This window comes from Periplaneta americana, chromosome 10 (genome assembly GCF_040183065.1).
Source record: "Periplaneta americana isolate PAMFEO1 chromosome 10, P.americana_PAMFEO1_priV1, whole genome shotgun sequence".
Lineage (NCBI taxonomy): Eukaryota > Metazoa > Arthropoda > Insecta > Blattodea > Blattidae > Periplaneta > Periplaneta americana.
In genome coordinates this window covers 162,167,014-162,184,897 of record NC_091126.1, presented here as the reverse complement: position 1 = coordinate 162,184,897, position 17,884 = coordinate 162,167,014, and the positions used below count along the sequence as shown (strand labels likewise).

General features: G+C 35.8%; 1 protein-coding gene across 3 annotated transcripts in view; it reads left to right on the top strand.

Annotated features, from left to right (window-relative positions):
- Nipped-B (Nipped-B cohesin loading factor) overlaps positions 1-17,884 on the top strand; it is a 228,697-nt gene that overhangs the window by 134,102 nt on the left and 76,711 nt on the right. For all 3 annotated transcript variants that reach the window (XM_069838332.1, XM_069838333.1, XM_069838331.1), the window contains 6 exons: positions 649-825; positions 913-1,103; positions 1,982-2,210; positions 3,951-4,180; positions 4,266-4,526; positions 7,678-7,893. In XM_069838332.1, the coding sequence (XP_069694433.1) occupies positions 649-825; positions 913-1,103; positions 1,982-2,210; positions 3,951-4,180; positions 4,266-4,526; positions 7,678-7,893 (1,304 nt within the window). The remainder of the gene's footprint in view (positions 1-648; positions 826-912; positions 1,104-1,981; positions 2,211-3,950; positions 4,181-4,265; positions 4,527-7,677; positions 7,894-17,884) is intronic.

Genomic DNA, 17,884 nt, shown 5'->3' with positions numbered 1-17,884 from the left:
TCGTGATAACTTAGTGACGATTTTTGGGTTATAACCCCATCTACTAACCCTAAAAGTTTGAATTGTGGTTACTGAAACACACTGTAACGTGACTGCTGAGTACATAATCTTTTTTACTTATGTGTAAGTGCATTTAGATGCGCATATGGAAGTTTTGCTTTATGTCTAATTTGAAATAATTACGAAATATATTAGTTTATCATCTTCCTGACATTTTATGTCTGGTGGTGGCATGTCACAGTCTCTCCCCATTTCAGTGGTCTTCCAAGTGACCTTTAACCTGTTGTTTAACTGTCCATTTTCGTTGTCCATTTTGTCCACACCTGTGGAGTAACAGTCAGCGCGTCTGGCTGCAAAACCAGGTGGCCCGGGTTCAATTCCCAATTGAGGTAAGTTACCCGGTTGAGGTTTTTTCCGGGGTTTTCCCTCAACCCAATATGAGCAAATGCTGGGTAACTTTCGGTGCTGGACCCCGGACTCATTTCACCGGCATTGTCAGCTTCATCTCATTCAGACGCTAAATAACCTAAGCTGTTGATAAAGCATCGTAAAATAACCTACTAAAATAAAAAATCGTTGTCCATTTGAAAATCTTCATTTCCTCATCATGTAGTGTCCTATCCTCTGGACGTTAAATTTTTTCTTCAGATTTGACAAGCACAACAACAAAAACCAAATTGAGGAAACTGGAGCGAAAACTTGTTCCTGTTTTGGAGAAATTGAGTATAGAAGAGCTGATGGAAACTAATACTTACCAAAGGTTCAACCGTTCCATAGAAATGGTTCTCGAAAATACAGAGGATCTGGATGTCACCACTGAATTAGGTACGTCTATTATTGATTTAAATTGTTCAGCTTAATAAATCCAAACCTTTTCCCAGGTTTGTATACATGTATTTGTCTTAATTTCAGATGAAGAGGCTGATGTTCCTGCAGAAGCCATGATTCCAAAGTACCAACTGCAGGATTTATGTGGTGAAGCTGCAAAGCTGAAAGCGCTTGGTGCTATGGAATCAGTACCTCCAGATCGATTAGTCAGGTTACTAAATATATTGGAGAAAAACATCCGAGATGGCACAAGAGTGTCACCAATTGCAGATCCTGTAAGTCTTTCCTTCCCTCCCCCTCGTGTAGCATCTTGTTATGGATGTGATTGCTTTTGAAACCGAAAAAATATACGTGGATATACATGTGTCAGATATATATTATTTGAGTATATGCAGGATTATTCAAAAGGAAAGGTCCTCTGGTAAGGAGGTAGAACTGAACAATGTTTAGAGCAGGAAAGTCCTTTGTCTTTGTACTTGTAGGATAGATACGATCACTTTCCAGGACCATCATAGAGGTTTTATAATTGACCCTACAGTTCGTTTTGAGACTTGCAAGAGCCAACCGCAAGATGTCCGTAATGAAAAACAAATTCATCTATGAACCAACAGTCCTGTATTATCAAGAGAAATATCAGTTACAACAGATAGACTTAATAGGCTTGTTGGTTGGAGCAAGAGGATCCATCCCAAAGCAGTTTGTTGATTTTTGCACGGCTTTTCATTTGCCATCATCTATAATTACCAATGTTTGTTTACTTGCGTTGAAAGGTTCGATTGCATTGTTAAGAAATCACCTCAGATAAGACATTGCACTGTAATTTATTTCTTTCTCTTTCTTGCATTGGTTTTTATATTCATAACAAATTATCTATGTAATACGTACTATTCAAAATTTTGTTTTGTAAATGGTATACTACGTCTTCTAGGCAATCCCTGTTTAGGGAAAGTGTTTGATGATGATAATAATAATCTACACCACTATAATTCAGAGGATTTTAACTTTCAAGTCATGACAACACCAAGGGCAAAATAAGTTTAATTTAAAAATGGTGTCATATACTCGCAATTTCTTGAGAAATCTCATGAAGCTGAAAATAGTAATAATAAATGTGGTACATATTTAATCCTAATCATGACGCTTTTTCTTGAAGGACGACGATGAGGATGAAAGTAAAATGTGGATGGAACTAACAATGGAGAGAGTGATGAGGGCAGCTGATGCTTCACTAACTTCATTGTACATCATGACGTCACCCAACATGCCAAAAAGGATATATCTTGAGGATGTCATTGATCGAATAGTTCTATTTACGAAGTACCAGCTTCAGAACACGATATATCCATCATTTGATCCTGTATATAGGGTTGATCCCAAAAAAGGTAACTGTAATTCTGTTATTTGTGGCAAGTAGTTACTTTTGGATAGGAAATATGGCTATCCAGCTGAAAAAAATTAAGTACTCTGATATTGTATTTCCATCGCAAGTTTGCTACATGATAATGTCCCATTATTTAGAATTATTTAACTAAAATGTGAATTACAAGCAATTGTTTTTGGTCTCCTATAGAGTTTGTTCTGTATTTTAAGATCAATCATATATTATCGCAAAGATATGTACTTTAGTACAAAATAGTGTGTTTGTTTACTTTATTGGATTAATGTATTGAAAAATATTTTATGCTCGACCATGCCGAAACGTAGTAATTATATACCTGGTAGCAATCCTTTAATACATGTCATTAAAGTACACCTATTCATTAAAGTTCAGGTTTTCCATTATTCTCGGATATGCAATCGAACGACAACTAGCAAAACATCATGCAGGCTGGAAATCCAATACTGTCGCAGAAGGTTATGTTCTGTTACTATAATAATTAGCGTTAATTGTAAATAATATTCAAATAAATTCAATTTGTCATCTTGTTTTTCAATGTTGAATTCAATTTCAAGGTTATATCAATGTCGTCGACATTCATTTCGGGGAAAAAATCAATACTTTCGCGTCTGCACACATCTCACAATTTACGAGATTGCACAAGGTCAGCTCCCTTCCCATTCACATAAGAATAACATGAATAGTTATCAATAATTTCAAGTTATAAATATGGTCGAGCATAAAAAGTCGTATGAAACTTGCCTATAATGGTAATTAAGACGCTCGTATGAAAATTATGAAACTCGCTTGCGCTCGTTTCATAAACATCCTCGCGTCTTAATTACTACCATTATAGGCTCGTTGCATAATGTACTATTCAGTTTGTACCTAGAAACAGTAGCATATTTAAATTACAGTAATATAATTTGTAACACATTACTTCAATGTTTTTGCTTAAAGAACATCAGAGAGGTTGGTTGAATATTTAAATTCACTGAGATTTTCTTCTGGTGAATTTTAAGCATCTGAACAAAATAAACAAGCGATGAAAGAGTAATGGAACGGAGAAAAATTCTCTCCGGCGCCGGGATTTGAACCCGGGTTTTCAGCTCTACGTGCTGATGCTTTATCCACTAAGCCACACCGGATACAACTCCGTTCCATTACTCTTTCATCGTATGATGACGCAGAATATCTGCATGGAAATATCATATGTACTTCGGTACATTAAAATAATATATATGATATGCGTAAATCACTTCGTGATTTAAGACGGCGCTTATTCCGTCAGATCCCGGCCAACTAGTCACTCATATCGAGTGCACCTCAGCACATGTGTGGACTTCGGTCCTGCGTTCATAGACATCTATGACGTAGTGCAGAGGGCGGCCACTAGAGGGAACCCAAGAGTTGGAGCTTAATCTGAGACGATTCTAACCGGCGTCGGAGTTGTATCCGGTGTGGCTTAGTGGATAAAGCATCAGCACGTAGAGCTGGAAACCCGGGTTCAAATCCCGGCGCCGGAGAGAATTTTTCTCCGTTCCATTACTCTTTCATCGTATGATGACGCAGAATATCTGCATGGAAATATCATATGTACTTCGGAACATTAAAATAATATATAAAATAAACAAGGTCATGAATATGATTCATACTTTCTCATTATACATATTATTTTTACTTTGTATAACGAGAAAGTAAAAAATACAATGATTTTCTTAGTTACTGTATATTGTTTTTGTAGACTTGGGTAGTGGAAGAAAGAAACGTGCACATGCCAAAGAAGTACGGGAGAAGAGTATACTTACACTGTACAACAAACTGTATGAATTAGTGAGTTTATTGGCAGAACTCCTCAACATCCAGGTGCTTACAGACACGGCAGTCCTTCACGCTTCTTCAATGGGTGTTGCTCCCTTCTTTGTTGAAAGTGTTAGTGAGCTTCAGCTGTCTGCCCTGAAATTGGTCACCACGGTGAGTCATGTTTCATGTCATTGTTTATACAGTAAGATAAGTGACTTTTGTAGAGAAATTAATACATATATGAATGTTATTTCAGATTTTTACCAAATATGAGAAACATCGGAGGTTACTTCTGGATGATATTTTAGCATCAATAGCAAGGTTGCCAAGTAGCAAGCGGAGCTTAAGGTCGTATAGGTTAAACTCCGAGGAACACATTCAGATGCTGACTGCTTTGGTCCTTCAACTTATCCAGTGTGTTGTGGTCTTACCTGAGAGACTGCAGTCAGAAGGAACAAAGAAGCCAGCAAATGAAGGCAAAGAAAATGAGGAAGAAAACAAGGACAAGTTGGTGAATGTAAGTGGTTTCTCATCAAAGTTCATACTAGTAAATTATTTTAGTATTCCTAAATTTTCATTATATTTAATAAAACTCGACCGAGACTTGTTGCAGATGTGTGTATGTGCTGATTACAGATAAGTGCCAACTGCAGAGATTTTTTTTTACTTGGTTATTTAACAGTGCTGTATCAATTACTGGACTCGGTTAAGAGAGAAGTTTTATATAATATTCTTATTGAATTTGGTATTCCCAAGAAACTAGTTCGATTAATTAAAATGTGTCTCAGTGAAACGTACAGCAGAGTCCGTATAGACCATTTTCTATCTGATGCTTTTCCAATTCACTGTGGGCTAAAGCAGGGAGATGCACTATCAACTTTACTTTTTAACTTCACTCTAGAATATGCCAATGGGAAAGTTCAGGAAAATAGACAGGGTTTGGAGTTGAATAGGTTACATCAGCTTCTTGTCTATGCTGATGACGTGAATATGCTAGGAGAAAATCCACAAACGATTAGGGAAAACGCGGAAATTCTAGTTGAAGCAAGTAAAGCGATAGGGTTGGAAGTAAATCCCGAAAAGACTAAGTATATGATTATGTCTTGTGACCAGAATATTCTACGAAATGGAACTATAAAAAGTGGAGATTTATCTTTCGAAGAGGTGGAAAAATTCAAATATCTTGGAGCAACAGTAACAAATATAAATGACACTCAGGAGGAAATTAAACCCAGAATAAATATGGGAAATGCGTGTTATTATTCGGTTGAGAAGCTTTTGTCATCTAGTCTTCTGTCAAAAAATCTGAAAGTTAGAATTTATAAAACAGTTATATTACCGGTTGTTCTGTATAGTTGTGAAACTTGGACTCTCACTTTGAGAGAGGAACAGAAATTAAGGGTATTTGAAAATAAGGTTCTTAGGAAAATATTTGGGGCTAAGAGGGATGAAGTTACAGGAGAATGGAGAAAGTTACACAACATAGAGCTGCACGCATTGTATTCTTCACCTGACATAATTAGGAACATAAAATCCAGACGTTTGAGATGGGCAGGACATGTAGCACGTATGGGCGAATCCAGAAATGCATATAGAGTGTTAGTTGGGAGGCCGGAGGGAAAAAGACCTTTGGAGAGGCCGAGACGTAGGTGGGAAGATAATATTAAAATGGATTTGAGGGAGGTGGGATATGATGGTAGAGACTGGATTAATCTTGCTCAGGATAGGGAGATGAAGCCGAGGATTCGCTGTAGTTTACCAGACATTCACTTTACAGTTGGGAAAAACCTCGGAAAAACCCTAACCAGGTAATGAGCCCAAGTGGGAATCTAATCCACACCTGAGTGCTACTCTGGATCACCAGGCAAACATACTACCACCTGAGCTATGCCGGTGGCTTGAGTGGTTTTCTCTGGTTACTGTGTCAAGGGAACTTTATCTGTAAGAGACCTGTGGAGTTCGTCACATATGATATGACTGTTTCCCATTACTTTTTAATGTTGTGAATTTGATGGGGAAAAATAATAATAATAATAATAATGATTTATTTAACCTGGCAGAGTTAAGGCCATACGGCCTTCTCTAACACTCAACCAGGGGTAAAACTGTGTTACAAAGAAACACTACAAATTTACAAAGTACACTACAATTTTACACACAATACTGAATAAGATAATAATAATATGTAAACAAGTGAGTAGAAATCAGACATAATATATAACATACAGAAAGAAAGGAAAAAGCATAATAAAATGTGAACAGCAGGTCAAAATAAATGAGACATGCAAAGTATAAAAAATAAGACAATTATTGATAATAATAATAATAATAATAATAATAATAATAATAATAATAATGATTTATTTAACCTGGCAGAGTTAAGGCCATACGGCCTTCTCTAACACTCAACCAGGAGTAAAAACTGCGTTACAAAGAAACACTACAAATTTACAAAGTACACTACAATTTTACACACAATACTGAATAAGATAATAATAATAATATGTAAACAAGTGAGTAGAAATCAGACATAATATATAACATACAGAAAGAAAGGAAAAAGCATAATAAAATGTGAACAGCAGGTCAAAATAAATGAGACATGCAAAGTATAAAAAATAAGACAATTATTGATAATAATAATAATAATAATAATAATAATGATTTATTTAACCTGGCAGAGTTAAGGCCATACGGCCTTCTCTAACACTCAACCAGGAGTAAAAACTGCGTTACAAAGAAACACTACAAATTTACAAAGTACACTACAATTTTACACACAATACTGAATAAGATAATAATAATATGTAAACAAGTGAGTAGAAATCAGACATAATATATAACATACAGAAAGAAAGGAAAAAGCATAATAAAATGTGAACAGCAGGTCAAAATAAATGAGACATACAAAGTATAAAAAATAAGACAATTATTGATAATAATAATAATAATAGTAATAAAATAGTGCAGTACAAATCATACAAAGAAATAAATACTTTTAGGTACACACAGTAAGGAAAATTATGATTATATATAGCTCAACTTATCACATTATAGATATACCATTATCGGATAATATGAAAACAAAAATATAAAATAAGTTAAATATCACTAGAACATAAAAAAAATGTGAATACGTGGAAATATGCAATACAACACTTGTCATAAGATAATTTTCTAACTTGGATTTGCAAGATTTCAATGTTTGGCAGCCCTTGACTTCAGGTGTAGAGAGTTCCAGTGACGAGAGGCAGCAACAGTGAAAGATGAGGAATACAGAGATGATGTGTGAAGTGGAATTTTTAATCTAGTTTTCTGATTAACATGCAGACTGTTCAGTTATTAATGTACTTTTATTTATCGCAATTAAAAAAAAATGGAACAGCTCTGATTGCACTTGCAGACTGCTTTCCTTTGAAGAGGAGAATGAAACTTTATTGCACTAAGTTCTAAGATTAAACATTACATTTCTTTTATGTTATAGTAATGTTTCATACAGTCACATAAACTCTCTCAGTCTCAATGCAGTAAAAATATTACTTAAATCCTGCTCCAATGAAGCTAATTTACTTTGAATGTATTGTCTAGGAGAGGTTTGGAGCTTCTAGATTTTTGATTTCGATTTCCTTGAACATGTTAATTGTCTGCCACTATTTGTAATTTTTCAGGTTGATCGAGATGTGTTGATCATTAGCAAGTATGAGACTGCATATAGAACTGCAGCCAACTTCCTCTCGGTGTTTCTAAACAAATGTGGGAGTAAAACAGAAGAAATTGACTACAGACCATTGTTTGAGAATTTCGTACAAGACTTGCTGACTACGGTGAACAAACCTGAGTGGCCAGCAACTGAACTTCTGTTGAGCTTACTTGGAAAGCTGTTGGTATGTAGCCATACTGGCTATTCCATATGAAATCGATCAGTAAAAAAACCTCGCATGTTTTTAATACTCTAATTTTTTCCCTATTTATACAAGGTGCTGAGGACAGTGCATTTTCAAAAATATACTATTGAAAGTCAAACGGTTTTCGTACTATTTAGCGACAAATGTAGCTTATTTTATAAAAACAAGCCTCTTTCAGTGCTCAGAACTCTGGAACCATTTATTGCAGAACATTGAATGGGAGCTCATTTTGAAGCTGACATTTGGTAGGTTATGTTAAGAAGTAATTCTTATTTTTATTGTACACAGAGAGACAGATAATCTGATTTTACTTACTTTTAGGCTTTTTGCCCATTTGTAAAAATGTAAAAAAATATTGAGAAAAAACCTTGCATTATTAAGAGGGACTTCGGCATTGTTTGCTTAGTGGCTCGACAATAAGTTTCGAGGGTATTGAATAAATTATTTTCACACGCCTGGACTTGAACAGCACAGTACCGCATGCACTGGCCGAGAGCTGAAGATAAGCAAGCGTTGGGCGTCATTTTACTCCTGTTTTTATGAAAACTTGTGATAGAGCTAGCCCAGCTATGCACTACTAGACGAAACGTCGCTTGTTTGTCTCCTGGCCTTGCTTGCCTTGGCTATCTCCCGCCTCACAGTCGGCTGGTTACTTCATGCGCATACTATTTATTTTCTTTATTTGATATTTTCAATACTTCCTTATCAACGGTGCACCAGTAAAAAATATGTGTTTATTTGTACTTTCAATGTGGAATCTAACCATATATTTTAAAAATATTTTTTCCTGGTCAAAGCCATCTTAATGAAGAAAAATCTAAATTTCTCCATTTCCATAAAAAGTAAGAAAAACTGTTTACATGTCAATATAAACTTTAATTTCTCAGCATCAAAATAAACCAAGATTTTGATCATTGGGTGAAAGGGTTTCGGAGCCACAACAGTTTAAAGTTGCTTTTATGAAAATACAATAAATTTAAATATTTTTAATGTAAACGCTATGAAGTTCTGATGCCTCAAACTTTGCACAAAGCATTGTATCACAGTTCTCTACGTACAAAAAAAGTTTCATTGTATTTAAAAATTGCAAGGTCAATTTTCTCTTTATTTCGGTCGATTTGAGATGGAATAGCCCATACACATTAGTGGTCGAACTTTCATTGTGGAAGGGGTTTTGAAACCTTTTCCTGTTGATTTGCCAGTTTGAAAATTAACCAGACTTTCACAATACTCATTTCCAACATTCTACTAAAAACTGCTCAATCCATTTTTTTCACTTATGGAGACTTTATTAATAAACAATTTTTCGTAAGGTTCAACAATACTAAAGTTTATAAAATGATCTACTAATTTTATTTATCCTCAAAAGTTATTCCCTTCTTGTCCCAGCACCTGCTAGCTTCAGTACTTGTTATGTGCTTGTGGGAGAATCCATTCAGGCAGGGGAGAGAGTTGGATACTTTAAAGTAGAAAGGTGCAAAGTGCCAAAATCATAGAAAACTAAATTATTACGCAGAAAAGTGCAATGTGCCTAGGAGGATGATGTATGAAAGAGGCTACATCCACTTGTGCATAAGCGAGATATTTAGATGTTAAGTTGCTAGCACCATGCAGTTTCAGACAGTAAGCGCCCTCTTGAGCTGCATCATAGAAAGGCAGAGTGTGTACAAAATATTATGAAGACTGACACCAGTCTTTCACAGTTGCCTGATAGTAATGCTTGTTCCCTTGCCAAACATACACACAGCGAAATGTTTTACAGATGTCAGCTTTCGCGTTATAACTTTGGAGTTTGTGGATGTGATAAAATGCAATCTTACATGTGTATGTGGGATGAAAGCATCTCGAGTAGAGGTGCCAATGAGATTGCCTCGTGTCCAGGGGCGGCTTTCGAAGAGGGGCTGCGGAGCTGCAGCACCCCCAGACATTTGTGGCTCTTGTCTCGTTTTATGTTATGAAAAACATTTATTATACAGTCTCTATTTAGCGACTCGAATTTAAAAAAAAATTTCGCTCTCAATAACATGCAAGCAATCGTTAGTGAAGCCACTTCCTCCCCTGGAGCTGCCAGTCTCGTCTCGGATGCTTTGCGCATTAGTTTTACCCCTCCTCCCCGCTTCCCCTTGCCGTGAATCCAGAGTTTCCAGGCGCTGCAAAATTTGCAGCAGTTTGTCAGTAGCGCGCAGTTTTCAATACATTTTCTTTAATGTTGTGAGTATAACAAGCACAACAGTGTTTAATTCAGTACAATATTTACAGTCGTACCTTACCAGTTCAAGAGAAATGTGAAATTAAGTGCCCATCAGTTGAATCTCATAATGGAAAGAGCCGCTAAACAAAATACAAAGGCTCACATATTTTTTTGATAATTTATCCGGTATCCCTGCTTTCTTCTCTCGATCTCCACACAGTCTGTATTAGATTAATGTGTTTCAAAGACAATTCCATCAGCTGGGGCAACAACAAAATGGATTTAAAATAAGAACAGTAAATGTTGTTCATGAGAAGAAGGAGCCATTGCTAGAATGTTTTCAAACCATAATGGAATCTGAAACATCTAACATCGCAATAAATGAGGCAAGCGCCCTGGTGCGTACTCTTGAAGATCCTGAATTCAATTTCTGACTCAGTTATTTTTTTCATTTATTGATGTATCATGTATATATATTATACAACCAACTACAACATCGCCAGTTAGATATTTCTAAGGTTCAAATCTGCAAATAAAAAATTAAATTATAGTTTATTTAACGACACTCGCAACTGCAGGGGTTATATCAGCGTCGCCGGTGTGCCGGAATTTTGTCCGCAGGATTCTTTTAAATGCCAGTAAATCTACTAACATGAGCCTGTCTCATTTAAACACAACGTACAAGATAAGGCGCATGAAACTAATCTTTAAATAAAGTAAGTTGTTTGGTTTATTTTTGTATGCAGCCCCCCTTAATTCAATACCCACGAGCCGCCACTGCTCGTGTCTGCTAAAACTGGTCATTATGGACATAACAAACAAGAAGAATCTGACATTCTGGAGCGATAACTGTGCAGCTCAAAACAAAAACCGTGTAATGGTTTTCATGTGTCTCTTTTTAGTTGCCATTGGTTTAGTTGAGCACATAGAACAAAGTTTCCTTCTCAGCGGCCACAGTTTCTTGCAATGCGATTCTGATTTCGCTTTGATTCAAAAACGAGAGAAAGTGACAAAAGCCTTCATTCCTAGTGACCTGTTTAAAATCGTACAAGACTCTAAAGTTGTAAAACCATTTCAAACAGTTCCAATGCTAGCGTCAGATTCCCTTAATACCCAAGATGTTACTGATCAAATAATTTCCATCAAGAACTTGAATATTTCTAAGGCATGTTGCATTCAGTATGATATTAGTAAAGCAGGTAGTGTTTCTGTGAAACAGTCCTACGATAATGAAGCAGTGCATACTATTAAAGTGCTTAAAAAGGAAAAAAAAAGAACATGAAAGATGTGCAGTCACCATTGTTTCAAGTTAAAGTACAAAATAGGGAATTTACTGAAGAAAAGAAGAGGTATCTACTAGCAATGACTCCCTATCTTCCAAATGAGCATAGGCAGTTCTACAGGCAGATCTGTGAGTAAAAATAGGAAAAAATAGGTATTGGACTTTGCACCATTCTACTGCAACTGTACCCATTACTTAACCCTTTTCACAATTTGTGTTATATAATTAAATATGGAGAAATAATGTCTTTACATACCACTATTATTAATGAGTAAACACTGTACTATTGCTGTTTTCTATCAGTAAAAAAAAAAAAAAGACACAAATATGTGTACTGTCATTGCAAGTTATCTTGAACCTTACATCCCCCTAAGTCTGTCTTTGGAACTGCTCGGTACGGCATGTACTCATCAACGTAACGGCATGGCAAGGATGCCCCTCCCTCGGGTGATGTGACTCTTTTCAAAAAACGTTGGTTCTTTTACCTTACGGCTCTCAACTGTATAAGAACTTGGTTCAATACAGACATCATCTTCTCTAGATACTCCGGTTTTGAGAGGAGAACATAGTTTCGTAGCAAGCTTTAATTAACCTGTAATGAGTAAGTATTTAAATATAATCGTGTGTACACTCCTCTCTCATCCGGGCTGGGGACCGGCAATGGAGGAGTTACTACAGCTACTTCTATACATTATATAGGCCTGCATGACTTACACCTTCAGTTGATATGTATATATTCTTATAACAATATTTTACAGGCTTATTATTTGAATTTACATTAATTTACAATTATACACAATCCATATCCCTATCATTGCTGCCATCATCTCTTGTTCCAAAATTAATTATTTCGCCAATGGCATCATCCATTCGGAATTATCTTCTTAATCATAGGTACTACTTTCTGAACACGATAGAATTCTTCGATTGTATCCTGAATAACATGTTGATCGAAGTCGTCCACTTCAACTTTACACAAGTCTAATTCTGGAATGTTTAGTAGAACTATAAGAAAATAATAACTTGCAACAGTAATTCATTATGTCGCTCTCAATACACACACTACTGTACATAACTATTATAGCAATAATTTCTAAACATTACATACCTATTCTTTCCCGGAGTACCGGTAGTGTGAGGTTCATTCGGTTGTAATTCAGTATTATTTTTAATTCTCTTCACGGAACTAATACTTTTGCCAGAGTATTTAGCCGCTCTCTCATATCCTTAGCAAGAGGTTCCAGCAACTATTTGTTTAATTTTTCCTCCTCGCAACGCTTAATTTTATTATATTTGCCATAATTTCTCTTTCTCCGCTGTGGATAACAGCGTTACTTTTTCTCCGAGGTGGTGTGATTTCACCATGATTACTACCCTGTGGTTGCTGCTCCACTGTAACACTACTGGTACGCTGTGAAGGAAATAGTACTATGTTTCTTGAAAAGAGATTATGCTGCGGAGCATGCGCAAACAACTCAGTTGGCTCCACCCACGTTACGCGCTTCCTTCCCTCTGCCCCTCTGTCCCCGCTCAGAAGGTTCAAGATAACTTGCAATAACAGTACAATTATTCTTATAGCTACTTTTTTTTATCTTATCTCCAATGTTTCATTTTGGCACTTTGCACCCTTCTACTTTAAAGTATCCAATTATGTGAGGGAACTTGCAAGGAAAGAAGCAAACAATGAGGATCTGGCACCAAAGCTGTGACTGCACTGAATACAACTACCCTAACGTCTCCAAACTGAAAATATGTTGATGTAACTGAACAAATTATGGAATAGTTATCACAATTTGAGGGTATGGTTTATTTCTTAGCCACAGATAAAAACAAACAGTTCAAAATAACAGACTTTATGTAAAATACCCACATATCATTGAAGCTAGTTTACATGTTACTAAATACCATTGAAGTTATGCATTTTTTCCTTAGGCTGTTATAAAATATATAAACGAAGTTTTATTGTATTTCCAAATTTGTCTTTTATTGCTTTATATGTTTTCTGAAGTCAAGTATGTGGAGAATTAATTTGTTTTCTTACTTCAAGACCTTAATCCCAGTCTGTCCTGCCATTGTCCGAAGAAAGTGCTTATTAAAAATGTTACAACAAAATAATATTATTGGTGTGTTTTTTGCTTTATTACCATTTGAGTTCTATATTGTGTAGTGACTTGATATCCACTAATATTGTGAAAAACATAACAGAATAATTATCTGATGATTATTATATTGCAAGTAAAATAAGTAGAAACACTCGAATTTCGTGTATGATTTGTTTTACAAATTTCTGCTGAGTGAGTAGGAGAGTTAAAATTTTTATAGATATGAATGAGACTCGTTTTGTATACAGATTTTACGATTGGGAATTTTGCTAGATTTTCCGTTTTTTGCTAATTTGGCAATTTTTTTGCATTAAACAATGAAACATTCAAAATAAATACGAAAATGTGTTTCATGTTTCATCATGTAAAAAGCTGGCTGCTCAGCTGTGAAAAATGAAAATCTGTGTGTCGCACATGTACAATGCTTAGGTCTGTTACAAACTAACATAATAATAAAGTGATGTGAAAGAAAACGAAACCGAAGATATCTCATACTTAGAGGACCGAAATGTTTGTCCGGATCAGCAGTTTTGCAGTGTATTAGAAGAATGAGGCGACAGGCGACAGGACCCGAACATGGTTCGGAAAAAGCAGTAGCAGACAACTTTTAATCAGCTGTTTCTCTTGTTCCGCGCGCTTTGTAGCATCATGTCAGAGTGGAACAAAAAACCCAGTAATGAACTTAATCGAGCTTTACGAGCAATGTCCATGCTTATATGAGATCAGAAGTAAGGACTATCACAATAGGATTTGGAGGGAAAATGCGCTGGAGTTTATTTGTAAAAATTTGGAGTCTGTTCGTCCCAATACTATTCCATCTGACATTAAAACAAAATTAAAGAACATCAGGAGTTAATATGCAAGAAAAAAAATTAAACTTACAATTCATTTTAATACAATAAATATATATTGGAAATTTTGTTTCAGTTAAAAATCTTTACTGAGAACATGGAATAACCCTTTCCCCTGCCTTCTGGGTATCCATTTCCTTTCCCAGAGTCTCTTTGTTTTTTTTTTTCTTCTTATTAGTGCAAGCTAACAAAGCACTTGAAGCTGCAGAAGCTAAAACAGCTGCTTTTCTATTGTTCAAATCCATTCTGTTCATTTAAAAGGCTTACCACATCACTCACACGTTGCTCGAGCTCAACAACTAGCCTCGAGTAACAGACGAGAAATCTGCCAAGAGTGAACGGTGATACTACATTTAGCCGACAGAAAGCGCTTGATATAGGACGTTGCTCGACAACTTGCGTCGACTTGCGGACAAGAAATCTGCCAAGTGTAAATGGTGATGCTACATATAGCCGACAGAAAGCGCTTGATGTTGCGCGACAAATAGCAAGTGTAAATAGGGACTTAAGAGTAGATGGTGCAATATCATAGTTATAATTTCATCTGCATACACAGTTAATCTTCTCAAAAGGATATTCGACAAAATTTTGTATGTCGTCAAGAAAAGTGATATTCCTCGAAAGTTACCACAGTTAGTCTTGTCCCCCTTCTTAAAAATAGGTACGATTATGGACTCCTTCCATTGTTCTGGTACAATTTCCTTTTCCCAAATAGCAAGTACAAGCTTATAAATTTCGTTAGATAATGCGCTTCCACCCTCTTGTATTAATTCTGCTGGAATTTGATCGATACCTGAAGACTTGTACTTTTTCAGATTTTTTATTGCCATTTCGACTTCTGAAAGTGTGAGTTCGGGTATAAATGGCTCAGCAGTTTGTATTTGAATTTCGTCCTGATCATTTCTATCTGGCCTATGTACATTTAGTAGTTGCCCACAATAGTTTTCCCATCTGTTCAGGAATGAATGAGAGTTTGCAAGCAAGTCACCATTCTCATCCTTGATCACATTTACCCTTGCCTAATACCCGTTCTTATTTCCATTATACCCTTATATAAATCTCGAATGTTTTTATTCTTACTATTTGTTTCTACCTCATTCAGTTTTTCCTTTAAGTAACCTATCTTTTATTTCTAAGTGTACGACTTGCTTCCCATCTTTCATTGAAATAATTATCTCTGTTCTTCTCAACTGGATCAATTTTTATAAAATCCATACTTAACTTTTTAAATTTAATACTAGAAAGAGAGAAGCTTTATATAATATTCTTATTGAATTTGGTATTCCCAAGAAACTACTTCGATTAATTAAAATGTGTCTCAGTGAAACTTACAGCAGAGTCCATATAAGCCAATTTGTGTCTGATGCTTTTCCAATTCACTGTGGGCTAAAGCAAGGAGATGCACTATCATCTTTACTTTTTAACTTCGCTCTAGAATATGCCATTAGGAAAGTTCAGGATAACAGACAGGGTTTGGAATTGAACGGGTTACATCAGCTTCTTGTCTATGCAGCTGACGTGAATATGTTGGGAGAAAATTCACAAACGATTAGGGAAGTATATGGTTGTGTCTCGTGACCAGAATATTGTATGAAATGGAAACATAAATATTGAAGATTTATCCTTTGAAAAAGTTGAAAAATTCATATATCTTGGAGCAACGGTAACAAATATAAACGACACTCGGGAGGAAATTAAACTCAGAATAAATATGGGAAATGCCTGTTATTATTTGGTTGAGAAGATTTTGTCATCTAGTCTGCTGTCAAAAAATCTGAAAGTTAGATTTTATAAAACAGTTATATTACCGGTTGTTCTGTATGGTTGTGAAACTTGGACTCTCACTTTGAGAAAGGAACAGAGATTAGGGGTGTTTGAGAATAAGGTTCTTAGGAAAATATTTGGGGCTAAGAGGGATGAAGTTACAGGAGAATGGAAAAAGTTGCACAACGCAGAACTGCATGCATTGTTTTCTTCTCCTAACATGATTAGGAACATTAAATGCAGATGTTTGAGATGGACAGGGCATGTAGCACATATGGGTGAATCCAGAAATGTATATAGAGTGTTAGTTGGGAGACCGGAGGGAAAAAGACCTTTGAGGAGGTCGAGACGTAGATGGGAGGATAATATTAAAATTGATTTGGAGGAAGGTGGGATATGATGATGGGAGACTGGATTAATCTTGCACAGGATAGGGACCGCTGGCGGGCTTATGTGAGGGCGGCATTGAACCTGCAGTTTCCTTAAAAGCCATTTGTAAGTAAGTTGTATTTACACAGATGGGTGACAGGCCTATCGCACCAAATAGTATGACAATATATCAGAAGTGATGGTGAAAGTGTTATTTTGAATTGAGGAGATGGGTCATGGCCCTTCCAGTTGGTACTATTCCAGCATTTGCCTGGAGGGACTTGGGAAAACCACGGAAAACGCAAGTCAGGATATTGGTCCCAGGGATCGAACCCGTGATTTCCGAAATACAAAGCAGGAATGGTAACCATTACCGATAGGTAACAATGGTAATGATAAGAATTGATAACAATAATACATAACAACAATGGCAATGGTTTCCTCCAAATGATATTATGCCTCACAATTAGGCCTACAAATGAAATTGCAGTTACAATAATTACGTTAAATTGCACTACATCTTAGACATTAGTTACGTCTGTGGTACGATCATAACATTTCACGAAATTATATGACATTGTTACTATGTCTACAAAAGATTAAATTGTGGAATGATACAAAATCACACGACACTAAGCAATAAAATTAGGCCTACAAAAATAACAATTAATTTGGTTACAAAATTACACGAAATTATACCGCAAAATTTAGCCTATAATTAATACCATTACTGAATAATAAGACACTAACGACACAGTTACTGGTCAATGCACCAAGTGAAAAAAGATATTTATATGTTCTGTTATTGGATATAAAATGATCGACACACCCCATTTAACTCACTACATTAATTGAGTAGCACTTACCATAGTGCCTCTAGCATTCACTGTCATTAGAAGATGAGCAGCACTGAGAGAAATTGCAACTTCTATCAAAGGAGAAAAACTTCAACTCACCTCACAAGCTTCAGCAGCATGTTCGTGCTTTCTGTCAACTATGGAAATTGGTATTTCTCCACTTCTAAATGAGGCACCACTTATATGTAAAACCTTACATCAACTACATTCATTTTTCATATTCAAATTTAAGAGAGTATGGTTTTGTAATAGTTTAAACACAATAAAATCTGTCTGTGAACATAATTCAGAACGCGATTTTAATAATCTGAAGTAATATACCTTGAACGAACATAGCAAGTGAGGCAACTTTAAAACGAAACAACAATGGGCAGAAACATTTTCAAACGCAACGTAAGCAGTGGACCGTGACGGCCAGATGTGAGTTAATTAATCCTTTCTGGCGCTACAGTCGCTTTTTCTCTTATTGTTTCTTCTGGGTTGCGTTTAGAGCGCCCAAAATTAACTTAATATCTACAGTTTTAAGGATGAGTAATAGATGTTTTCAGCCAAAA